This window comes from Phallusia mammillata, chromosome 5 (genome assembly GCF_965637545.1).
Source record: "Phallusia mammillata chromosome 5, kaPhaMamm4.hap1.1, whole genome shotgun sequence".
NCBI classification, from domain to species: Eukaryota; Metazoa; Chordata; class Ascidiacea; order Phlebobranchia; family Ascidiidae; genus Phallusia; species Phallusia mammillata.
The window spans coordinates 1,584,917-1,611,601 of NC_137256.1; the positions used below are offsets into that span (position 1 = coordinate 1,584,917).

Genomic DNA, 26,685 nt, shown 5'->3' on the forward strand with positions numbered 1-26,685 from the left:
AACTAATGTCAACACCAAAGCGCTTGTATCGAAAATAACTGAAACTAGAGGTAAATAAATTGGTATTTTGTTGTGTTGTTTTTACGTTATTGTTCAAATTTCTTGTAATATCAAGCGTTAAAATCTCTGCAAAGACTTCACCTCAAAAACTGTGGGTAACAATGTACTGTAAAATAAACACGCACATCTCAACGCTTTTAAGCCTTTCATCTATTTATCACTTCAGTTAAAGTTCGTCTGCTCAACTTACATAATTTAAGCTTAAAAAAACGAAATATCTCGTTCTAATACATTGTTTATATCTTGTTTATTTGAATGCCTACAAACACATGTTAAAATGGTGATTCGCTTTTCGGACAAAAAGGCGCATAAAGTAACCTTTTCAAACGGCCTGAATTAAACACACTTATAAACTTCACACGACATTGCCAGAAAGAAATGCGCAAGTGTAGCGATGTCACAAACAGTTAAAATTCAAAATCACCTTGTTGAGTAAAAAAGTTGCGTTCAGGGCAAGTATGACGTCATAATTGGTAAATGCGTGAGAATTTTTCGCCAAGGGTTTTAAATGTTGGCGACCCGAGGAAGCAGTCTTGCGATGACATTTCACTTTGCTTCAGTCATCGAGACAGCGCTCGTCTACGCTTTGACACTAATGCCGGAAGCCATCGTTCCAAACTGGAACCCCGAACAGGCGCCTATAAGCTGGGATCAAAATATGCGTTCACACAGGCTCTGTGCGTTGTTGAGTCCCCCGTCGATGATTTAAGGTCAAAATCAAGCAATCCCAGTCGAAATTCGCTGCCTGTAAAGGTTTTGTAGCAATATATGGCAACTGGGAAAAGCGACTTGACGCTATGATTGCTTTTGGATCAATTCGGTAAATTGTTTTTGGTTTTTGTTCGCCGCATTTTCAACGGCTTCTTGAACATTTTTAGAAGTCAATTGGGCAATTAAGAAAACCTGGACGCATTTGTTTTATTCTAGGCCAATATTTTAGTATGTGTGAAAATTGTTTTGTAGATGTTTCTGTGGCCAACAACAGGATTTAAACCACGACCTAAAAAATGCTGAAGTACCTTTATATATTTCTTAACCAACCATGTGTTATTTAGGTCACGTAGATTGCCTTATGATACAAAACTGGTTAATACACAAAGCACCTGGACTGTTTATTTTAAAGAAAAAAATCAAGGCGTTTTGCAAACCTTAAAGAACCACAATGCTTCCCTTTTGTCGCCATTTCATTACTGTAGCGTTCATCCTAACACATCCCGTCGCCTACTCCACACAACTAGCATCAAACAAGCCCAAATTTCCAATGTTGTTTTTCGAGTTTGACGACATCGCAGATTTGCGCAGAAAAGCGATGTCGAGTCATGCTAAAATTGCTGACCAACTGAAAATCGCCGGGCACGAAATGAAGTCACGTGACTGGCTGATCCCGCCCGAATCCTACGAAAAGTTTTCTGAACGTTGGAACGAAATTTACGGAAACAGACTCTGCGCTCATGCCATGTATTGTCTCTTGTATCCCGATGACACGAAAGCTTTCGAGAGGGTGAGTTGGGATTTTTATTATTTCGTCATAACACTTCTTGAAGTCCAACTGTTTGGTCGAAAATAACCACAATTAAAATGAAACCTTCATCAAAAACAAAACCGCTAGATAGATAGCTTGTAGATATTCAATACATTATTTTTTGCAGGAATACTTGTTGTGTAAATAGCGACTGTTTAAATGTCTCTTTTATAAAGGTATGCGAAAGTAGGTTTCCCGGGAAATCCTAAATCCAAATTTTCGGCATTTGAGGTTTTTTCTGAACCCGTGATTTTTTAATTTGATCCCAAAATCCCAACCGTATATGGGAGTTATTTTTTACCAAGTTACAAACTCGTGTCTAGTTTTACAAGTTTAAAACCTGATACAGTTTTTGCAATGGTGGTTTGTCTATTTTATCCCAATACGTTGCAACTTCCTATTTATATCGCCTTTTGAGTTATGTTGAGTTAATTTCGCTTGGTAAAAGACAACGAAGCGACACAATTGCACTAAAACAATCACCAAGCTGGAAATAGCTGCTCAAAGTTAAAACATTATGGAGCGCAAAATATTGGAGGGCACAATTAATGGATCATGGTTGAACGCGCTGCAGCTACCTCTTTATCAGTCTTTATCTAAAACCAATTCCAAACGAAATATATTCTAGGTAATCCTGACCTTGGATCGTTTCTCGTCATATCCTGACTGGTATGTTGCTTCGAATCGCAAAGACCAAGTACCTATAGGTCACTCTCTTACCGGTTTCGCGACGGCTTTCGACTTTTTGTATCCGTGGTTCGAACCCCAGCAGAGGCGGAAGTATCTCGACAAAATGGCGGACATCACATCGCATATGTATTCAGTGTTTGTGAGACATTCTGGTTGGCCGAAGCAACATATTCACAACCACGCTCCTACCAATGTCCTAGCAATGTTACTCGGCGCCATGATACTTGAAAAAGATGGGAATTATCCAGGTGATATTTCCCATTCGCTTGTGTAATTTAGGACAAAGTTCAAAGTAATAAAAAGGTCAGAATTTCGTAAACAAGTCATAAATGCAGACAGCGTACAGTGGCACCATATAAACTGACAGAAAACAAAGACAATATTTTAAAGAGAAAGTATATTTGCGCAAACTATACCGCATTCTTAGCTTCTTTTTTGAATATATTTATCTAAAAAATTAAAAAGCATAGCTGCTTGATCTAGCCTTATCTTCTGTAACTGTTTTTTTTTGTTATGCGTTAAACTTTACAGTGCAGCGTGCATTTAAACTTGAAAAAGCGTTAAACTTGTTATTTAACCCCAAAACTTTTACAGAAGCGAGCAAATGGAAAAAAGACGCCGCCGAAGCTTTGGAGAAAGGAATGGAAATTCTTTCTTACGTCATAGACGGAACCAGTGACGAAGGCGTCCCTTATGGATCTTATTCGTCACGTGGCTGGACACAGTGGGCGTTCCTGGCGCGACGACACTTTGACATCGACCACAGCGGACACCCGTGGTTCCGGGCCCACTTCTGGTACTTTTACGGAACCGTCCTGCCCGGATTCCAGCGAACCATCGGCATCGCAGATTCAAACCATCACTGGTTCCACGGACCAGAAAGTCAACTTTATTTCCTGGATTGGTTTGTAATGAAAAACGGATTCGGGAACTGGCTAGCTGACCACGTGAGGGCGCACCGAGCTAATGAGCCGCCGTTCTCAATGTCAGAGTCGCAAAAATTCTCTTGTCTTCACACCGAATTCATATTTTATGACGCAACAATCGAAGCGAAAGAGCCGACAATGAACAAAAGCGATGACGTCACAATGCAACTGTACAGCGATTGGGGTGTTGTGACGTACAATGGGAGTCGCGAGGCGAAAACGGGAACCAGTTTTCTGTCGTTCAAGTCTGGTGCGATAAATGGTGAAGCGGTGGCTGATATGGTCGAAGGACTGGTTCAAATACCATTTGTTAATGGTTGGTCAACGTTCAACGCTGGACACGAACACCATGATCAAAACACGTTCGTATTTGCTCCAAACGGACGCTACTTTATCACCGAAGCCTTGTACGCTCATAAGAAATCATATTTGGACAATGCTCTTATGTTTTACCCCACACCAAATACGAAATGTCTTCCACACTGGCAAGGTCAAACTGGAGGTTGCGAGAAATGGCTGAAATACAAAGTTGTTCCGGTTCCACGTGGAAAAATCGTCACTACTTCAACTGCAGAGGGAATGGTCCATTTCGCTGGCGAAGCCGTAGACGCTTACCCGTAAGTTCATGATGTGTTTGTTTTTTGAACGGCATAGTAAAGTCACCTAAGGAAGTCATTATTCACAAGCCTGGCTTTAGGGAATTTTTTGCCGTTCTGTAGTATTTTTCAAGTTTTTTTTTTCCTTATGAAGTGAAATGACCTTCTGAAGTTGGGAAATAAACCATCGACTCTGGGAATATTAGAAACAACCCAAAATGCAATTCAGTTCATATTTCACTCAAAAGTTACTGATACGCAGTGGTACTGATAACATTTTCTTTCCTCCCCATTGGACTACATGTAGATGCTAAACCATACAAAGATCGTTTAAAACCGGGTCTTTTATCAACTTCACAGGTTATATTCCCAGAGCTAAAGTGTCTATTAACAAACCACGCGTACAAATTAAAGTAAATTCCTCCCCTCAAGTTTTAAAATTCTTCTCTTGCTAGGAATTCCTTCCCGATTGGGAACCACTGACTTGTGTTTTGCACAGCCCATTAAAAATCTTTAATCTTTTTTAGGTCGTTTCTTCAGTTGAAAAGCGTGCAACGTTCCATGGTATTGCTGCGTCCAGATCTGTTACTTGTGCTCGACAGCGTTTACGTTTATGAAGATTGCAGACTCACCAAAGCCAGCGCCAACTTCCATAACATTTTGCATTCATTCAAGGAATACCAACATGGACAGTTTAAAGGTACCATGTCAATTTTGTGATTTTTTCAATTCTTATCATCTTAACGTGGTGAATTTTTTTTCAAATGCCTTATCTTGTTACGTTAAGTTGCGCTGCACAAAAGTTTGTCAACATTTTTGATTTTAAGTGGAAATTTGTAGTTATAGTTAAGTATCTAACAGTTTTCATGTATTTTGAAAGCGCGAACATATTTGAAAGTGCAAAGACAAAGTACTTTAACATGTTTTGGTAGCAGGTAATAAATGATATGGTTTTTGTTTACGAGCAATTTTTTCTGCAAAACTTTATCAACGCATACAAGATAAGCCAAAAACTTTTTTGCAGGGGCCAAGATTATTCACCCAGACGGCTCTTACTCATTTTTCGCTTTCCAAGCCGGTGGAAAAACGCCGCTAGTGGCGCTACAGAGTGAATCCCTTACAACCGAATACAAGCCGAGAACCACAAGCTTCGTGAACGTAACCTTTGAACTCGAGCAATCCGGACCAACGCACGTCGCTTATCTTTTCTATGGACCGCAAACGACTGTTACGTCATGCTCCTTTGTGCAAAGCAAGCATAGTGACGTCACAGCGGTATCTGTCGACGCAACAGGAGGAAAATATCTTGTCAGTTTCGCTTCACTGATTTCAAGTCTCAGGTCACGCATGAAAGCGTTTGGTTTCGGCTCGTACGCTAGCGTCTCCGTCAAAGGTGGCGAACCCATTAAGTTCGGCGCCCCAGAAATGAGACGTAAAAGTTTTAGCCGCTGTGACGACTCTGACGTAGTCATTAGCAATCTCGTGTCGTCACGTGACTTGGCACTTCGCAATGTCTCACCAACGCCAACTAGCGGATATCTTCTTGTGATTTCTTGCTTTGTTATTTTTCTGCTTCTTGCTTTGCGATGCAGAACAACAAATCCAACCAAGTAAGTGATTGTTTTTTGATATTTTAAAATATCATAATTGCACAAAACGTTGATTTCACATTCAGGATGTCACATTTTGAACACTTGTTTCCAAAAATGAAAAAAAAAACACCTTCAGTGAGTTTCGAACCCACGCCCTTACGAGTTTGTAATAACGCTTTCAATTTTTCACATAGGAAGCAGGTTCGCAAACAGACCAACATGAAATCGACTTTCCCAAGTTACATCCCGCGACAGAAGTTAAAGAAAGTTCTTTTCGCCGTTCTATTGTTTGCGATATTCTACTTCTATTGTTCCACGAATCTTTGTTTGTTCCGGAAGTCTCGACCCGATTGTGACGTAACACATGCCGAGTGAGTTTTACGTCAGAAAACACTCCTTACAATCTACATCATGCTATTGAGAAGTGTATATTAACAAGAAAAGTCATTGAAGTGCCAAAAGAGTTCCATTGCTTACCAAAACGGTAAAATATGGAAACACTTCGAACTAGTCCCGTCAAATTGTATTAAGACCAAAATGACATTAGTACACGTTTTTAAACCAGACCCTTTGTCGTGGGTTCGAATCCCACCGTCAAGCAGATTTTTTCTGGTTATTAAGTTACCATGTTACACCACGAGTCTTGAAGTCAGGCTTAAGTACTGCACTGATTTTGTGTTTGGAAACACAAACAAGTAGTTGACAAGAATACTTTTGGTATTTTGCAATAATTTTAAATTCAGCCTACAGCACAAAACACTCTGCTTTCTAAGTACTATTGATATCAGATGTCACGAACCAGTATTAGCCCCCAAAAATGTTGGTAAGCCATTTCCACATGAAAACAACAAGTACATTGGCATTCGTCGCTTAAAAGGTTGCCGAGCCCTCTTAGACATTATAGGTTAAAACTAAAATCTTAAAGAGTTTTGCACATGAAGTTCCTTAAAACAACGACATCTCTACAGAGAAGAATTTTTCCCACACCAACCTCCTACCATTTTCATCTCTTCACTCCCCGCATGCGGTGCCGAGATCCTCGGGAGCGTTTTCCTCAACTCAACCGACTTCCTATACGTCACCACCGATGACGTCAAAATTCCGGTTGAGGGCGCCGGAGAGGGAAAGGTGGATCCGTGTTACTGGCCAACTTTCGATGATGAGGTTAGAATAAATTGTAGATCATATTTTTAGGTATTTAATTTTTTAAGTAGTAAATATGTGAAGAAGTTGTTTAAATCAAATTTTGAAAAACTTATGGTTTTGTGAATCAAAATCTGTCGCTGTAAGATGTAATGTTCATCCATTTCATGCTCGCTCAATATTTACCCAAGCGGGGTGATTAATATAAATGTTAAATTCCGAGCTATAAAAATGGACAAGAAAGTAAGTCTGAGTTCAAACAGCATTTATCCACACCCCAACATTAGCGATGAACTGCGTGGTTTTGTAGAAATACATAGAAACTTTGAGGTTTTCTCTTTTCGACAAATAAATGTAACATATCAATGTTACAAATCTTACTTTGGTGTTTATTTCAACCGCGTTGCCTAAAACATTTTCAACACTGTCAGTTTGTCAAAAAAAATCGACCAAAACCACTTCAAAATAAAAGCCGTTAAACCCTCAGTTGCCAAACTATAGCGAACAACAGACAACTTACATGATTTGAACAGTTTCATCAAAAACAACTAATTTGACCTTTCACCTACAGATTCACCCGACCACAGCCGGCTGGTTCAACTCTATGAGCAAAGAACCGATGATTTTCCTCAACAATCTCCCACAATCTTCCAAACCACGTGTTCGTCACGTGCAGAGGAGGTTTCGCGAATTAGGGAAATCACCTACTTTTGTCGTGAATCTTCTTGACGGTTTCTGGAACACAAAGGTGCGAAACATAAATTTTTTGATGTGTTCAAAACTTGTTGTGCAAGATACAGATGTCCTAGACCAGTGGTTCCCAACCTTTTTCCACGATTTCCTCACTTAACAATTCGAAACATTTTTATTCCTCCTTAACAGACTACATAGTAAATGCTAAACCACACAAACATCATTTAAAATTGGGTCTTTTCCCAACTTCACAGGTTATATTTCCAGCTGAATTGTCTATGTACAAACCGCATGTAAAAACTAAAATAAGTTCCTTCCCTAAAGTTTACAAATTCCTCCCCGGTTCGGAACCACTGCCTATCAAATCTAAGAGAGCATGTATATAGGTTAAACATTTCTCTTGTCATTATCAGTGCAATAATTTTGCGAACAAATTATCTGGCAAGTTTGGTTTTAATTGAGCAAATTTTCAAGTCAAGTGTCCACAAGTAGATCTGTTCATATCTTTGTAATTTAACAGTTATTGCTTATCTGGGGCATGTGCTATTTTAGGGGCTGTGACAAACTTTTATCACACATTGTTACGCTTTACAGCTTTCATGGATTCACGGTCTACTGCCCTCGACCCATCGTTTCGTCATAATCGTTCGGGATCCACGTGACTGGATCTTCGCTCTGACGCGTCAAGATTTGGATGAACTAGGAATGATTGGGTGAGTTGCTTGTGGTGGCGAAAATAATTGTGTTTGGAGATAAAAATGTTGTACATTTAAAAATCGCTGCTATCATCGCCATCAGTATAAAATAACGTTCATCGCCTAATCAAAGCACGGCTTGCTTTAGCTAAGATGAACATAACTTCATTACTTGGATCAGCTCTTAAGCGTTAATGTAGACCAGCGATCACGGCACACTCATATGTAAATCATAGTAAGCCAGACCTATTAAAGGCGCCTAACGTAACCAGGTGGTCTACCAGACATTCCCACATGGCAAGGCTTCAAAGAGAAAATTTAGCCCGCGGTGGATTGTCTGTAGGGTAATCTTAATTGACACTTTGCTCTAATGATAACATTAGTGCTTCTATGAAGCATCTGTATCAAAATGTATTTACTATGTACAAGGTCTTTGACATATTGTTTGCAACCACGTTATCAATAGTGTAAATCATCCCAAAACAGTGCACTGAACTCACTAACTTGTGAGCCCCAGGTTACAGCGCCTTGTAACACTCCATCATCCACCAATTGCGCCCTTCTCTGTTTTGCGCTCCATAACGTTTCAACGTTGCGCAGCTATTATCAGCTTGGTGATTGTTTTAGTACGATTGTGTCGCTATGTTTTCTTTCACCAAGCGAAATAAACTCAACTCAACCTGCAAGTACTTTTCTTTCAGACAGCAAGAAACTGTTGAAAAGATTCTTCACGCTGAAACAGCTGAATGCGAAGGAAAGTCCCTTCGTGCACACGAATACAGACACGTCTCAGTTCTGCCATCTAGTGACGACATAGTAACGCGCCTCGCCAGGTTATGGGCCGCTGACGTCAGTGTGAGGCTGCGCACATCGCGTTCTGCGCAGGTTGTCATGTACGAAGACATTGTGACGTCACCGGAGCACGTGGCGCGTCGGATGGCGCAACGATCAGGCGCCACAGTCACAGCGCCACAGATTAATCGGCTGATTCGGTATGTTGCATCTATGTGGCGTTTTTTTGTTGTTGCCTTTTCCCTTTAACCAGGGGTCGCGACCTTTTTTGTACTGCGGACCGTTTTTAAAAGCTAAATTTTTATCGCGGACCACCCTTCAAAAAACTACAAATATCTAGAAATGAAAAACGTTTCAATTAGTTTATCTTCCCCGGGATACATGGGGAAAATGTCGGACCGGCACCTTCCCGACCACTGACCTAAACTACTTATCTGGCTATTAAGGAAATATAGTTACGTTTGCCAGTGACGTAATAAATGAACTCTAAACGGTGACGTTATTGATGAAGGCAGCTTTTCAGAACAAAGAGTCGAAGCAGCACTTCGTACTAAACTATAAGACAACATAAAAACTTAATTTCGAAAGATCAAAAAAGTCTGAATGCCAAAAAAATATAAACTTAGAATATTAGTAGCCCACAAATCACATTGGGCTCGTCTGATCTAGCTGAATTCTGTATTCAAATAATTCCCCAATTTTTGTGTGAAATCTTTAAAATTAACAAAATTTTTACTTGATCCAATACAGCACAGTACATAGCGGACACTACAGCTTTGGATTTGAGCCGAACCTTCATGCCAACGTGATCCACGAATGGAAGGAAAGACTTTCACAAAGATCAGTTGCTACCATAGAAAACATATGCGGAGAAATCATGAAATCTCTTGGATATCTGACGTAATTTATTGCAATTGCTTCAAAATATTTTTTGTTTCGTTTTACTATGCATCGTATTAAATGATTTCTTCTTTGTGCATGAGGACAAAAAATGTGTGTGACATGTGGGTATGTAGGGTGCCGCTGGTTTGTGATAGTCACTATTGTATTAGGTATTCGGGGGTTAAATAGTAGCTCTATTCAAAACCAAATTGTCAGCGATGTAGAATAAAGCGTATTCATTTTAATAAACAGACGTTTCGACAAAAACAATTGTCATCATCAGTAAAAATATAAATATAACTTATCTATTTTGGTTTTTACTATTGTATTATACGTAACTAAAAAGATTATTTTTCTGTTTTACATTTTATCACATTTCATGTACGCTTTTGTCTTATTTAATTGCGTGTTTCATGTCACGATCTATATTTGAATAAGAAGCTAAAAACACTTTCTTAACATTTACATTCTATTTTTTAATTAATTGCGTTGTTAATATCACGATCTATATTAGAATAAGAGGCTTAAGATATGTATTAATGCAAATCTTTCAGCCTAAATCATTTCTGTCTCTAAGAAACCATCTTTCAAGCCACTAAATTGTTCATATCTGACCTGATTTAAATGTAGTCAGTCGACGGGAAAGTTTAAAAACGTTTCTGCAAATTTTGTGGTAAGGTTTCAAGCTACTGCCCCTGGGCGATTGGACTTGAAAATATAAACAAAGTATTTCAACTGGGATCATTTGTGCAAGGGGGAAGTGTGTGCGGAAATGTTGTCCACACTTTTAGCTTGTGTTTGTTTGTTTCAACTGCACAGTTGCAAAGCTGTAGGTCTACCAGTTATTACAGTAAGTTTAAGTTTGGGTTTAGTGTTTCCATTAGTTTTTATTTGTATTTGTTAGCTTGGATTGAATTTAATACCTCTCAGGTACCTAAAACTGGTCTTGAAAAGGATGGTACTTTAAACTTCAAATTAGAATCTTACAGCTCGTAGCTTGGTGAATAAAGACTAATGAACCTTAAATGTTTATGATTTCAGTTCATGAAAAACATTCAGTCATTCGTCCTTAAGATTTTGCGATATTTATATTTCGCCTTAATACAATATTTATTATTATTAAGATACTGATGATATTCTTCAGGCGAATATAAACATATCAAACTTTTAAGAACGAATCAGAGTTGCAAGCGGGCCTGAAATCTGAGCCCGAACCCGGCCCGAAGCCGAAAGTATAAGCCCGAAGCCCGACCCGAACCCGAAACGTTTTTGGGAAGCCCGTTTAGGCCCGAAATTTTGATTGACAGGTCTATCCACGAAAGCCTTGCAACAAAGTATGAGAAAGAAAAAAAGAGAAAAGACAACAAACACAATGAACAATAGTAGACAATGGGGTAAACAATACGTTTTAGACCAGGGTGGGCATTCGATCAAAGCGAGAGAATTGTTACCAAAAAATGACGGAAACGGAACGTAAAGTCAGGCCCGTTTTGAGCCCGTTTTCTGACAAATACTTAAGCCCGAACCCGGCCCGAACCCGGCCCGAAAAGCCCGGCCCGACTTGCAACTCTGGAACGAATGACTTATTTTTTTTCAAAACTTGTCCTGGCTTATAAATATTGTCGCCCATTTTTTCCGTCGTTTTGAACCAACTGAATCCCGCAACACAGGTTTTTTTTTAAAGTGAAATTTTATCACGGACCGGCTAAAAAACTACAAATATTCAGCAAAAAACGTTTAAATTAGTTTATCATTCCAGGAATGCACAAAGAAAATGATTTATAGCGTTCAACTTCAAAAAGTTATAGGGCCCAGTAACGAACCCCTCGCGGACCGGCGGTTGCCCACCACTGCCGTAATAGGCGTTAACTTGTTTTATCTAGAACATAATTCTCAAATCATTTTGCCCTTTCCTGTATTAACAGAACGATGTTGATTTTCTGCTGCAAAAATACAACTTCATTGAAACTCCAAGTCGAGGATATTTCAACGTTTTCTACGAAACTCCTGGAAATACGTCATCGCTGCCTCAAAATTTTGACAACGGCGATGTAAGAAAGTATGGAGCTGCAAGGTTACACCTGATGGATTACGTAAGTGTTACGTTATCCATGGAATACAGGTGAACAAAGCTATTGTTCTGTCCACCTCGAACAACGTTTCGTTTAGCATTAGCGTATAGGGCCTATAGGCAATCAAATGCCCGTACATAAGGAATTTATTAACGAAAAGAAACAATATGTTATGTAGGCTGAAACTAAGAAATACAATGCCCGTGTTTATTACCTAAATGTACGTAACGGTACTGAAACACTACACAAGTGCCACAAAATGGGAAACGTCTGCAAAATCCTCGCGGTTGAAAATGCGCCAATGTCGGTTCTGTTACAAAAAGTCAATTGACAGTAACCAGTAATGCTAACCGGTTTGCTGATCTCATAAAATTTTGTGAGACGGTTCTATAAAACCGGTGCGAACCGGCTGAATCCCACCACTGCATATAATAATGCATGATGTCTCTGAAGTATTTGCTTACATTGCCCTTCCTCATTAATTCTCTCAACACGTTTTCCAGGACCATCCAACCGTCGATCTCCACAAAAGCAAAGCAACTCTTGTAATCAACTTTCTGCGGGGAAACCCCTTAGTGTTTTACGTCATCAATCCTATAACGGGGGAACTCCGCAAAACGGTACTGGGTTTGGATCGCGGGGACGAACCGATTGTGGTGATTGAAGCGGGTCAGTGAACGTCGATTTTTACAATTAGAAGTGTTTGAGTTTACCTCGAGCTACCTGACCGACATAATCTGCCGTCGTGGGTTCGAATCCCACGATCACCGGGTACATTTAAAAAAAAAAGTAATGGGTAACGCTGAATCAGGTATCAAATCAAACAAAAATAGTTGTACACATGACACACATTGAAACAGTGATTCTTAAACTGTGTGCGGCAAAACACTAGTGCGTCTTGAAAGATTTCCTATTTTGAAAGTGCAAACATGCTCCGGCGTTACAAACTTAATGACGAAACGCGGGAATGCATAACAACGTTTTGAAGCTCATTTCTTTCTTATTTGTCGTACAAAACAGTCTGATTCACCAAAACAATGCTACAAATAGTTTCAACAACTTTCGTTATGTTTGCCTGCGAAATGTGCCGCGAAAAGAAACTTTACCTCCGTTATGCGCTGTATGTTTGAGAACCACTGGTTTAAAGAGTGTTTCAAAATGTGGCTGAATTTGACATTTTTCTCCAGAGTTTTGGTTCGCAATTTCACTGAAGACCATCAGACCCGGAAACTTTGCGTTGATTTCTTCCATCGCGATTCCTGGGACTCACAGAAGCGACAGCGTCATCGCATCACGTGACCAGCTGATGCTTGACTACCCACAGCACGCTGACGTCATACTGTATTTCACTAGACCGTGACCATGGTCACGTGTTTAAAAAAATGAATATTTTCTAGTTTCACTGGATTAACATTTTCCGTCAATTTTCTGAAAGTTTAACAAATATTGAACGCCATAAAAGAATCATTGTTGATTTCAGCAACTCGGCTGCATTTAAGAAACATTTTCTTTGTCAAACGATTTCGCATTTAAACATTCATGTTTCATTTTGAACAATTCAAGCAATAAAAAGAGAGAAAGTTAAATAGCGAGAGGTGGATCTCTCCGCTTTGGATTTTTTGTGTTATCCACGTAGCACGGATTTTCGATTTTGACAACTTTTGCGACGAGCGGGTGGTGGGATTCGAACCCACGCTCCTCAAACTTCCGACCATCGCCATACGAATGCACCAAAGTGCTTTTAGTGAAACCATTTGTCGGTTTGCTTGGATCCACGCAAGCAGCCTTTCCCGGGTATTTAACTAAAAAAGGATTGTGACGTCAGATTCATGTTTGTGACGTAATTATGACATCACAAAGCGTACCTTGTCGAAGGCTCTGACCGTATTTGACGTCATAATGTGTTGTGAATTGTGATTTGTTGTCGTTTCTTTTCACATAACGATCATTGTTTGCGGAGAAACCGGTCGATTCTTTGTTTCCAACCGACCTCAGATCACTAGCTCCCACTTGTGGATGTTGCTCACCGCGGAACCAAGCTTTTGCCAAACTAAACCAGAAAAATGAATATTTAACACATAAGCATGCAAAGTTTGCAAACAAGTATGTGCAGTAAATGTAAATGAAGTTGTAGGGCTCTTATTTTAGCCCAGTGGTTCCCCACCTTTTTTGTTCTGTGCACCCTTTTAGTCGATATTCAAATCTCATTCCCCTACAAATTTAGTTTGCTAAAATGTCGTTTACATTAACATTTTAATGAAATTCTTAGAAAAGAAATTAAAATTTCTGCATTGCTGCCCTAAATCGATTATACGAGAACTTTCTTATTTCAGCTCATATATGGCAAATGCAGCAATAACACATAGCACAGACAACCAGTAAGAGATTAATATTGTGACACAAATTTTGGGGAATTCACCCTGGTTCGGAAACACTGAATTAACTGAATATAAACTCATAGAAACAGTTCGATTTTACAATTAAAAAAAAATCTTTTCATATTGCGACAAAAACTATACACTTGTAGTTGAGGTAGTTCTAAGGTTCGCGGGTTCGAATACCAGGGTAGCAATTAACTTACGTGGAATGCTCTGCTCCCCTCTGCATGTTCACCATCTCACAAGGATCATTCTTCATGATGCGTTTTACCACCGGAGGGGGCACCTGAGCCACATTGGTGAAAGCCTGTTGTGGAATTCTCTTCACAAAACGAGGCCGGGCCGTTTCGTAACTGTAACCTGAAGATCGTGATTTCATAACGTAAAAAGAAACGCCATAATAACTCCGATGCTATGCGTACCACTAGTGGCGCAAAAAGTTGCAAAATCTGATAGTGCAAAAAATTTTGGAGAAAATACTGTAATCATCTATTTTTTTGTCAACGAAATAATACTAACCAGACACATTACCCTCTAGCCACTTCTATGTAACTGAATGAGAAATGGTTACATGAATTCCTAGCCAACTAACAACAAAAATGGTTTGTTAACTGAACTGCTGCATATTATATGAACTCATTACCGCTTTCTGGCAATTGCATTGTTTGTACAACGTTTAATAACGGTTTTGCTTTTCTGTTTTGTGGGGGTTGAAAAGTAACACATTATGTTTCAACAAGATACCGTTTAGGCGAAGTCCACATTATTTTTAATGCTCACAAAATGGGTCATAACGTATCGTTGTTTAATAAATAAGCTGTAGCTGCTGTAGGCATAATGTATCAACCAGTATTGCTCTCATACAAATAATCGACGTTTCGACGTCGCATACAAGATATTTTGCAAGATATGCCATTGTCCTGATGAAGGCGTCTTGTATGGGACGTCGAAACGTCGATTATTTGTAATAACAACTGCTGGAAGAGCAACATTATGATTGAGTTATTACCGTTATCACGTTGAGCTCTTCCGCAAATTGCTCTGTTCATTTCTGATCCACTTAAGGTTGGCCATCTCACAAAGTTACCTTGATGCTCGCTTCGTTCTGTCGGTCTAAACAACAAACACAAAAGTGCACAAGTATATTAGGTTTTGATTTATGTCATACCCAATAAGAAATCAGGCACTGCAGAAATATTTCCCTAATGAAACCAGTTAGGACGGGGTTCTGCTAAGATGAACATAAATTCATAACTGGGATCAGCTCTAAAGCGTCCATGCAGACCAGCGATCACGTCACATTCACATAGAAATCATAGTACGCCAGGCTGACCGAAGGCGTTATACCGAATCAGTTGGTCACAATGCAGTAACCAAATAGCAAGGCATAGGAAATCTAGCCTGCGGAGGGATTCGAATCCACAACAAGACTCTTTCCGGGACTTAAATGAAACTCTGTAGCAAAAAAATCTTTTTCTAAAACATTATGAAAACATTATGAGAATTAACAGCTTGCGAAATAAATTCATTTCAGCCCACTTGACGACGTTCTTTAAACGTGTGTTAAAAATATTCCAAACATATTATTGTGTTCTAAATCTGTTTTTGCAGTTTAATTAAAAATATTTGATCAGGCAAATTTACCTGCAGTACATCTCGCCACCGTACGGCGCCCTGTGTAGGTATTGGACGGGGTCGAAATGGTGGTAATGCGTAAAACCGGACGGTTCCATTGTTCCGACGTCCTGTAATGCACCAAGCTTGTTTTAAAATTGTGTAAGTTTTATCATAAAATTAAAAAACAGATTTGTATGAATGTATACGAATGCGGTTAATCGCACATCCAATTTGTCATGCTTATTTATGCGATTAAGCGCAGGTTTTTTAACAAACAATGTAGTGGGATTCGCAAACCCCTTGCAATTAAACGGAATATGCGACTAAAAAGCATGTTATTTACCATATTCATCTGTATTGTGTTTCTTGGTAGAGCTACTAACACCATAACGCAAATGACAACCAAAGTCGATTAGAGGGCGTAAAGAGCTGAATTTTTTATTTAACGGCTATAAATGGGTTGGGTTGGGAAATAAGTTTTTTAAATTTTTACATTAGTAACTAATTTTTTGGGTTAGTTTTATTGAATTTTAAGTGCTAATACCTTACCCCGACCCAATAGCGCTAACCGTGAGCATTTATGGAGATATAACCAATCAAATTTGGGGTGTGATTCTCGTTATGGTGTTAGTAGCTCTACCGTGTTTCTTAGTTTCTAGAAACATGATTGCAACACAGTGAACTAGGATTCCTACCTTCAAAAAAGTGCACATCCTTCTACTCGGCTCCCCTTTGTAACAAACATCGGTTTCCGTAACAAGGTTGAGTGAACCCTGGTCAAGATGGGCCACTCGTTTGTTCTGCAATCTACACAAAAGGGAATATGTGTGAAGGAATATAAGTTTTTCTGCCTAATTACTCTCAACAAATCTGTACGACCAACGTCTTGTCACCAGCTGCACTGATGAGACATTGCCTGCAGCTTACTTAAAAGGAACATTGATTTGGCATCAAATTACAGTGACCCTAAAACAATATCAATGTAATCCTGTAAGGTCACTTATTTGTGCTGCGCAAAAAAGTGACTTTTCGCTACATATCCTGATCTCAAATGTATTGAATTGATTGAGTGTGTATAGTGCCCACTGCTCACCCAAATGCTTAGCGCTATAGCCCATAAGTCTTCAACTAAATAGTTATCCATTCAGTGTGGCTCGATTTTTCTAACGCATGGCACAACAGGCCATGAACATGAGATCACAAACCTAAAGACAACTAGATTAGTGGTCCCAAACGTTTTAGTTAAATCAGTGCGCATTTAAAAACTTATAAAAAAAAACTAACCCCAACGAAAGTACGTAAATCTTTATCTCTTCTCAGAAACTTGTCTTATCATTTTTGCCTTTCTGCATCCCCAAGAATCTCCCCGCTTTCCTCAAGTTAAGATGAACATATTCATACTGTGAACAGCCCTAAAGAGTCCATGCAAACCAGCGATCACGGCATACTCTTTCGGCCACTTTCGGCGACTTCATCACTGAGCCTGTGTAGCTCAGTTGATAAAAGCCTAAGACATGGGCGTGCAACATAAGGCCCGCGGGCCACAGTCCGGCCCGCCAAGCTATTTAGTGTGGCCCTCACCAACACACTGATTACGATAAAAATGCAATTTTTCTGAGAATTTAGCAAAATTTTCCGCTACTTTTTGGTAAATCTCCTAAATTGCTATACTATACATAACAAATATAAGCAAATCAGCGTTTTTCAACCGGTGGCTAATACAGCAGTTACAGCAAGTAGCCTAATTCACCCAATGTGACGTAACAATTCCCTTTGTCTAGCAAACAATTATTTTGTTGCTTAAGTCCGTGTTTCGCTGAAATTCTGTATGTTGTAGAAAATAAATTTATTAATGCTTTAGGAAGAATTTCCAATTTATTGTGCACATGAAAAAAAAGTTGTGTGGCCCTCGCTTGAGGTCCGAAATTGGTTATACGGCCCACCGACGAAATATGTTGCACACCCCTGGCCTAAGAAAAGACTCTTGTCGTAGGTTTAGCGCCTTCAATGGGACTGGCGTACTATAATCACTTTCTCCTACATGGACCTAAATGACCTGTCCACAAACTGGTATTTCAATACAGGCGTATTTAACGGAGCAACTATGCCCACCTTCTTAGTAAAGGTCGATGTCTTCCTTCATCCATTGTCATCAACCTAGCCTCGTGCACAGCCTTCGTGTCAGCAGTGGTGATCGGTGTCTTTTGTGTGAAGCCTGATTCATTACGAACCATTCTATTTTGCAAGAAAATAAATATAAAGTGAAAAAAATCATAATGAATGATCTCATGATACCAGTTCAATATACAGCTCCTTCACTTGTAAATGCATCAGAAATTGGCTTTTATTTGGTTAAAACGTATTATATATTTATTTCCGACTGTATAAACTACAGCATTTATACCAAAGGCTTTTAATGTTTTCTGTATTTTTAGGTCTGAACTTATTAATAAGATTAACTCATAAAGATGTATCATAAATTTACTTCTCACTGCATTAACTGAGGCCTTTACCACCAGACCTTCTATTTTTTTTGTGTGTAAATGCCCGAACTTTTAAAGATTTTGTGTCCAGATTAAAAATAATCCCAAAATACTGTACCTAAACACTAACTATAATAGCTGAAAAGCTTACTGATTTTGTACATAATTGGAATAGACATAATGTTAGGATTAACTTTCAAATGACTTGGATAGTTAATTTATCAAACTGTTCTTACTTGAGAGGAAGTTTATCATTTCCATTTGAGCCAGTGTAGTAAAGTCTATGTTGTTTACAGTAAGATGTGTCATAGTTGTCTTTTAGAAGCTCCCCAACAGCCAAATTGTCCAACTTGTCAATAGTAGAAGTGTAACTAACATTTGGCCTTGAAAAAGTGTAAAACAAAAACTCGTTAAGGCAATAAAACTGTTCTCAGCTTGCTTTTCAAAGAAACTAACTTAAAATTAGGTAATGCAAACAACTAGTCTGTAATTCCCTGCAGTGTAACCAAAAAAAACACTACACAAAGGCAAGGTTTCTAAAGCAATTAGTGAATAACGTTGTAACTTAATAAACCCTAAATATTTCACACAATCCCTACAAAAATCAGAAATGTTTGTGGAAATTTGATTTTCACTTACCTAAAGTTAGCAAGATAGCCTGTTCCTTTGGGTTTGGCTGCCCTGGGCAAAAACCCTTCCTTACCGTAATTACTCGAATACGAGGTAGAATAGAAATGCAACTTATTGTCCTCGGCGCCTTTGCTGCACTTAATTACAGCGGCGGGCGGCCCAGATCGCAATTTACACATTTTCCCACCTAACCTGCGTAATACCTAAATTGCTGCAACCAATTTCCTTCAAACTGCAAACTTTAATCAGCTGTTGCCTGTGTCTGTGAAGTAACAATGCAAGAAACGTAACAATGCAACTTTTTTGCCAACTGACATATCTCAGGTGTGTTTTTCATTCATGGATTAGTTTAGAAAACATTGCGGTGTAAGTTTAGTAAACTGTTCGAATTAATTGTTTACAGTTTCGATAACAATGCGTATGAGTATTGTGACATCACATTGGGCAATCTTTTGTTGTGTTTTTTGCCGATTTTGGTCTGAAACTGATGAAAGAACGATTGGATCTTACGTTGACTGGATTTGTGAAGGTAACTGATATGTTTAGTAAATAAATCGGGGCATATCTTGTTATATTATGTCCTAAAAGCTATGGATGGCGTTCGTAAGGCATTTCAAATGAAAAGTTTTTGTGTCTGTGGGCAAAAAATAATGTCAATAAGGTGAAATATCCCCTTATTTTACGCAGAAACGCATAGTCATCAATTAGATCAGGGGTGTGCAACCTGCGGCCCTTGAATAAAGGTTGTGCGGCCCGCAGAGACGCCTGGATTTCAATTGTACTTGCAAACGAGTCCAACTATTATATCTTTTGGAGCAGATTAATGCACCCGATGCTATTTTTATGCGATCTAGCAATATGCGACTAGAATCAAATGCGAATTTCACTTGTAGTTAAGCATATTTGGTATGCAAAAAAGTAAAATCACCGTGTGTTATATAAAGGTGCGGCCCGCGATCTAATTTTGGCAATTGTTTTTAGCCCCACAGTAACAAAGGTTGCACACCCCTGAATTAGATAATCAAAATTACTTTAAAAACTGTGCTACACTTATAACAAGTAGATCTATGTAATCGTTGTTTTGTGGCATGTACAAAACTGCCTCTAAACCCTAAAAGTGCTAAATGTGTTTTTGAATGGACAAAATTGGCAAAAAACGAGTTTGTCAAAAGACCAGATTCAACTTTTCGAGGTATTTCCCAGTCTAAAGACATGAGGTAATGACCAGACTTCTTAGTGGGTTTAACAACTTTTCGATTTATTTTTCAGTCTAAAGAAAAGAAATGGTTGCGTTGATTTTGACTTAGTACATTAAGTATAGGTTTCATGAATTTCAGAAATCAGACAAATTAACAAATTTTCAGCATACTTTGAATGTTTTCGCGCGTGTTACAAAGGCAAGCCGAGGAAAAAGACAAGTATTTAAATTAAACAAAAAACGTTCACTCCAGATGCGGCTCCCTGTGTACGAGCAATTCGACCACGTGGTGGTGCAGCTGTGGTTGGGAGAAGTGCAGTGGATTACACTTTGGAGATCGGAGTTCACAGAAGGCAAAGTGAACAAGACGAGCTTGTGAAAAAATGGTCGTCGTTGAAATATGAAACCACGTGGAGCGTTGAAATCCAGTGGTACAGGCTGTTAGAGACTAAAATGCGAGTGCCCTTACCAACATGCAGGTGTGTAAAACGTGTTTTCTTAAGCTAAATTGGGTGTAAAGTTTGTCATGTTATTCTGAATCCCTTTCATGAGTAAACTTTATCAGAAGTCCTGTCCAGTTGGTCCAAACGGCTTTCAATACACCCTTCTGCATTTAAATATATTGTGTGTATTTGATTTCAAAGTTAAACTTTCATAGCAAGAAAACTGTACAAATAAACTGTAATCCAGAAAACTTAAGACATTTGCAGTAACCATGGTTGAGAATTCATTTTATTTCAGAAACAAACTGCGTTGTCAAGTTTCGTTGCTTGGTGATGACGTACAACAACTTGACACGTCATCAAACAGTTACGTGTACCGTCATTACTTGGTAGAGGTCAGATTTCAAGGTCACCCCTCAGTGTCGAGTATGGAACTAATCCTGAGGAAAGATTCGCTAAACAGTGAAGCTGGTCCTGTCCGACAGGAAACAGTCAAACCGCGCCAAGACAATGACAAACATTCTTTTGCAATTGATGACGACATAAACGACGTAAGAAACCACCCGAAATATGATTGGTTGTTTAACCGCAAGTCAAACTTTCGCGGCGCTGATGACATCACCAGTGATGACGACACTAATGGTGTTCAACCTCAAGGTGACGACGTAGAAAAATATCCAAACATTGTACAAGCACAGTATGATGTCATCAATGACGTAGATGACACGAAGGTTTCAAATGATTTTGTCGGAAACGAAATTCCTGATGATTATGACGCCATAAACTGGAACAATGACGTAATACAGTCAGACTCAGGGTTGGAGAAATATACGAGTGAAATAACTGACAAGACCCAAGCGCAAAAAGGTAAAGAAATAGCAAAATGACGCAACAATCGCGGTTGTTTCGAAACTTATTGAGCCGAGCAACACTAACAATTGCGAGAGCCTTAGTAATATGTCAATCAAATCACGCCATATGGTCTGATTGGCCGACTTCCTCTGTGCCAGACTACGCCCATCAATATGAGGCGTTTTTGGCTCGCTTAAGCTTTCAGCAGAGTGGCGCAGCGGAAGCGTGCTGGGCCCATAACCCAGAGGTCGATGGATCGAAACCATCCTCTGCTATATGCCTCTGCCTCAGTGATTAAGCCAGGCAGTTTTTTGTCTGAAAATTTTCCATTTTTTTCACGCGAATCCGATTTTTCATGGCGTTGCAAAGCATTGTGTTGCAAGAAACCGTTTTTGACAGATCCGATTTTATGAATTTAAAACATATGAATATGTCCAAACCGGCTAATAGATACTGTTTTTGTATTGAATTTATTTTGGTTGGTGAAAGAACATAGCGACACAATTGCACTAAAACAATCACCAAGCCGGAAATAGCTGCGCAACGTTTTAATGTTATGGAGCGCAAAACTGTGAATACATCGTATTTTGTCTGTTTTTGTTGAATTGTATGTTTGTAAAGTAAGCCAGTTGCCTAAACTTTGTCAGTCTTTGAATAGGGAGAAATGCACTTTAATTTTATTTGGAATTTCAGTGACAGAAAAAAACAGATTATTTTTTGAATTTCAGATGATGGATTGTCGGTTGGTTGGATTGTGGTTTTGTGCTTGTTATCTGCCCTTATCCCGGCTGGCATTGTGGCTTTCTGCTGCTTGAGAAGGAAAAAGCCAAGGCGAGTAAAATGCCCTGGACGCAAGTTCTGCGTTAATTTGAAACACCAGCCATTCCATTTAATAGAACAAGATGTAAAAGTCTAATAACTTGGTCTAACATTATCGGTCTCAAGCAAACCAGGTTTATGAACCATATGTTTCAGCCTAGACTATAACTTTTATTTCGCTACAATCACAAAGTGGGTCGTTATTGGACAAGCAAACGGCAAAATTAGGGTTTTGTCCATCATGTTCCAATCTAACTGACAACAGTTTTTGCAGCTATTAAAATACACTTTAATGTGGCATGGCGTGTCATAAATCACAAACTCGAAGTTTCAAACTTTGCCACTTTTACTCAGAAAACGAAGAAAGTTAACGAGAGACGATTTTGACGTTGGAATTCCCGCCACCAGCTCGTCACGTGACGACCACCACCAGTCAAAGCGAGGGCGTTTCGCGCGCTATTTCAAATCTCGCTCAAAGAAAGATTTTCAGCCATTTCCCAGTCAAGGGCCGCGCAAAGTGAGAACGACAAAATCCAAAGCGGCAAAATACGAGAGACTCAACGCTGACGCTACGGATGACGAAGAAGTTTTTCCAACAGACAGAAGTGGATTGTTGGGTGAAAATTCAAACAAACGAGACGAAGAACGGAGGGACAGAATCCAAATGCTGAAAGACAAATCAAAATTACTGCGAGAAAGGTAGAGATTTACGTACAGTTAGGAAGTAGTCGTTTAGTCAATACTTTAGGATCAAACATACATGTGTTTGTGATTAAAATGGAGAAACACCTTCCGAAAAATGAACTGAAAACTGATAATGCAACAATAACAAATGTCATTATAAAAGCTATTGCTGCCAGGCATAATATCAACCTTTATAAGAACTCTTCTGGCAATTGTATTTAAATAACACTGAATGCGGGTACCCTGATGAAAGCGACCTGTATAGGACGTCGAAACATCGGTACAAAAATACAATTGCCAGAAGAGCTATTTTAAGTTGTAAGAAACACTTGTGTGTGTGTTTTGTTTTTATTCAAAAATTGATGACACAAACCTCAACAGAGCCACAACATTCGTTACGTCAGCTCGACGAAAGAGTGGCGTAATAAAGGATGACGTCACGAAGTTTGCGCACCACAGTGGCAAGCGTGTAGCTCCCATTCTGCGCCGGATCTTTGAATGGTGCGTTGGGCTCATCCGACGATGCTGCGGCGAAAAATATCAAGAGCGCGCTGACTTCATCGATACAAGCAACACGAGCGACGAGTACGGCGGGGCCACAAAAATCATAATCGGCAAGAGCGCTCCGTCGCCATCTAGTGGTAAAGAGAAATCTCTTCACCCAGAAGCCGACATCAGCGGACGTTTCTACTTTTCCACAAAACCGAAAGGCAGCATAAACCGTGATGACATCATACCTACGTCATCGGGAGTATCCCCTTTAGTTGATGACGTCATACATACGTCATTGGGTGTATCCCCTTCTGTTCCGATCACTTGCTCCATTCACGTTCCCAGCAAAGGTAATTGCGGTCTTCATTGTCTTCAACGTCACCCAACCGAAGAGATAGTGACGTCATCAGATACATCATCACCGCAGTCGACTACTTCTGTGACGTCAATCGGCTCTGACGTCAATGCAACTAGAACGACAAGGGGCAACGGAGACGGACCAACAGTTTCGAACGGGTGAGCGGAGGGATTATCCATAGAAATAGTTACTGCAAATATGACGTTATTATTGTCGCAGATTTTTATGCCATAAGCTCACAACAGACAAAATTGGCTAATTGCAGATATGTGGCGTATAAAGAACGCAGTTATTTAAATTAAAAGTGAGACTGGGATAGGGTTATGGACTAAATTTTTGTTTAGTTTTATTATTATTATTATAAAACCTTCTCCCAACCCTGATAGCCTATAACCGTCAGCATTTTCACACATTTCGTGTTTTTCGGAAATGCGTTTTGCGCTATCCATCGTTTTTTATCAAACTTTTTTTGATGTGAGTTCTTACCTTAGTAGAATTTCCGTTAGAAATAATTTATCTGATATAATTCACCTGACCGAAACGGTCCCCCAAATTTCTCCAGCGGTTTCCCAAAATTTGGACTTTGGATTTTTTGGTATTTAAATCAAACACTTGCGGTCTCTTAGCGGTCACCCAAACCAAACCTTAAAAAAAACCTGCATCTGTCACTTGTTTCTGATTTGAAATATCTTTTCAGACCTTCACTTCCGAATGTCCTGCTTCAAACACGTGCAAGTTTTAGGCGGGAAAATCGTCGAATGCAAAACCTGCTTCGAAACTGGGAAGAGCGGAGCAAGTCAAACGTCACAAACAGCGGTGCGACGTCACAAAGGAGTCGCGTGATTATCGGTTCTCGTCGTTCAGCGTCAGGTGAGATGAGGCAAAAAACGAATTCTACATCAGTGGGTATCAACCTTTATTGACGATTTCCTCACTTAACAATTCCAAACATTCTCATTCCTCCCCAATAAACTGCATAGTAGATGCTAAAAGCTAAACCACACAAAGATCATTTTGTATTGGTTGTTTTATTAAGTTCAGAGGTTATATTGCCAAAGCTAAAGTGTCTATTTACAAACCACATGTAAACATTAAAGTACATTCTTCCCCTCAAGTTTTAAAATTCTTAAATCCCTCCCAGTTTTGGACCCACTGGCGCATATCAAACTTGTCACAAACATTTCTGCTGTAATACTACGGAAAAAGAGTACATTTAAGGTGAAAAAGAGTACTGGAAAAGTACATTAGTGTGCTGTGGTTGCAGGTTTAAATCCCACCACAAAGTTATCGATATGAGCGGTTCCATGCTTGTAAGTCATCTTCGATTAGTTCTAGTTTATGCTTAATTTCTGCTTACCATTATTTACGTTGGATCGCGTACAAAATTTTATATTTAAGTTTACGACTGTTATTTGTTCTAAAACACAGAAGACAGATTCATGAGGATCGGAGTTGGACAAAATGAAACGAATACTTGTCCGCCAAAACTGCTTACTCGCAAAGAAAGGTATAACTTTTGAGAACCATTCGTTATTTGGTAACCCCCACACTATAAGCTTATAAATCATTATCTCTGTTTCGACATTAGTTATCTTCACACAACCACTGTATATATTGTGACTAGTGACTGTACGATTGCGACAAAAACAAATATATGTATGGTCATTATCAATAGCAACTAAAAAGTAAGAAGCAAGGGTTGTAAATCGGGTTGGCTTATTGGGTTGTGTTCTGGCTTATGTTTGAATAAAACGGGTTTGATTCGACTCTGGCTTTACACTCATCATCTGTTATATTTAATAAACTTTCGGGCCTTTTACTTTCGAAAACGTTTTTGAGCTCGGGTCGGGCCTTAGGACCCAATTTTGGTCCCGGTTACAACTCTATCTGGCGGTGCAGTTGAGTTAACTATATGAGTTTACTATCAAAATCAGCCAATTATTTCTACTCTTCTAAATTTAAGACTGACTATCATCCAAAGTTTCAGTTAGAAACAGAGCGATTGACGGCAAAGCTGAAATGGTTTGTTTTAAAATCATGTAGAATCTGAGCTCTAAATGAATGCAATAGTTTCTCGACAGAATTTCGCGGGTGATATTGGCGGGAAAAGTAGCGATTGATTCCAGCACAAACGCAGATGACAGTCCCGGATGTAACAGAGAGCGACCGAAAAAGTAAGTGGCAGTGGTGAATAATCCTTTAATATAAATTCAAACAAAAACAGAATAACGGTATAAATAGCTCAACTCCTTCCCCTGTACAGACAAACACCTAACGCCAATATATGACCAAGTTAGTACTTTAAGTATTTTGCTAAAAACCGTCGTTGTCCAAAAAACTTGTCTTGACGACTGTGGCTTATACGCTTTGTCTCCCTGCTATAAAATTGAAAATTTGGTTGTTAATAAAATCGCATAAACGTCAAAGTGTTCAATAACTTGAAAAATAGATTGAGAGTTCCCTAATCCAACCCATCTTCAGATTTTACAAAACGCCCTCTCGAAAATCTTCACCTGTCAATCAGAAATCTGCCTCGTCTCAAACCACGTCATCAACTTCAAGCAGCGATGACGTGTACGAAATGACGTCACAAGGAAGTGATGTCACGTTTCAAAGCAAGCGAACCGACGTCACAAAGAACCGAGAGGCGCCAAAGAAAAATCTCCCGCTTATATCTACATCGGTTACGTCACAACTCGATGACGTAAAGAGTAGTGACGTCATCGAATGTGGTCGGGCATCGGAGGCGTTACGGTTGGCTGTGCACGCTTTTCTGGCGTCTGATGACGATGACGTCATGGTTGCTAGTGACGACGAGTTTTGGAAAGAGGCGACGAGTTTGAAGCGTTGTTAATTCGGATGAGAGCAAACGCTTTTGCACGAGACATTGATACCCGCCAGGCGATTTAATGCGACGAGAGGAAACCGGTGGTGATATACGATTAATTTTTTTGGTGTTTTTTATTTTAATTTTCCGCTATTATAAATTACACGCAGATCACGTCAAATACCTGTGATATATTTTGAAAAAAAAATATGTGCTACAGCATCTTTCAAAACCAACAGGT

At 39.3% G+C, this 26,685-nt stretch overlaps 3 protein-coding genes across 3 annotated transcripts; 2 read left to right on the forward strand and 1 right to left on the reverse strand.

Moving 5' to 3' along the window:
- Nucleotides 1-85: 85 nt before the first annotated feature.
- On the forward strand, nt 86-12,917 carry LOC145228381 (dermatan-sulfate epimerase-like). Its single transcript, XM_080093430.1, has 14 exons — nt 86-1,561; nt 2,211-2,520; nt 2,867-3,815; nt 4,322-4,494; nt 4,819-5,404; nt 5,581-5,757; nt 6,355-6,550; nt 7,101-7,277; nt 7,817-7,935; nt 8,619-8,909; nt 9,460-9,609; nt 11,517-11,684; nt 12,167-12,332; nt 12,851-12,917. The coding sequence occupies exons 1-12, from the start codon at nt 1,223-1,225 to the stop codon at nt 11,644-11,646; spliced, it is 3,597 nt and encodes a 1,198-aa protein (XP_079949556.1). The 5' UTR covers nt 86-1,222; the 3' UTR covers nt 11,647-11,684; nt 12,167-12,332; nt 12,851-12,917.
- On the reverse strand, nt 12,447-19,057 carry LOC145228384 (stabilizer of axonemal microtubules 4-like). The gene is made up of 9 exons (XM_080093432.1): nt 18,781-19,057; nt 18,378-18,524; nt 17,771-17,893; nt 16,354-16,465; nt 15,686-15,786; nt 15,051-15,154; nt 14,245-14,401; nt 13,529-13,713; nt 12,447-13,465 (listed from the first exon to the last, which is right to left on the reverse strand). The coding sequence occupies exons 1-9, from the start codon at nt 18,948-18,950 to the stop codon at nt 13,245-13,247; spliced, it is 1,320 nt and encodes a 439-aa protein (XP_079949558.1). The 5' UTR covers nt 18,951-19,057; the 3' UTR covers nt 12,447-13,244.
- LOC145228383 (uncharacterized) lies at nt 19,019-26,666 on the forward strand. Its single transcript, XM_080093431.1, has 11 exons — nt 19,019-19,095; nt 19,175-19,300; nt 20,223-20,448; nt 20,711-21,279; nt 21,993-22,095; nt 22,438-22,782; nt 23,149-23,775; nt 24,315-24,487; nt 25,046-25,124; nt 25,699-25,791; nt 26,099-26,666. Exons 2-11 carry the CDS (start codon nt 19,186-19,188, stop codon nt 26,469-26,471), a joined length of 2,703 nt encoding a protein of 900 aa, XP_079949557.1. The 5' UTR covers nt 19,019-19,095; nt 19,175-19,185; the 3' UTR covers nt 26,472-26,666.
- The last annotated feature ends 19 nt before the right edge of the window (nt 26,667-26,685 follow it).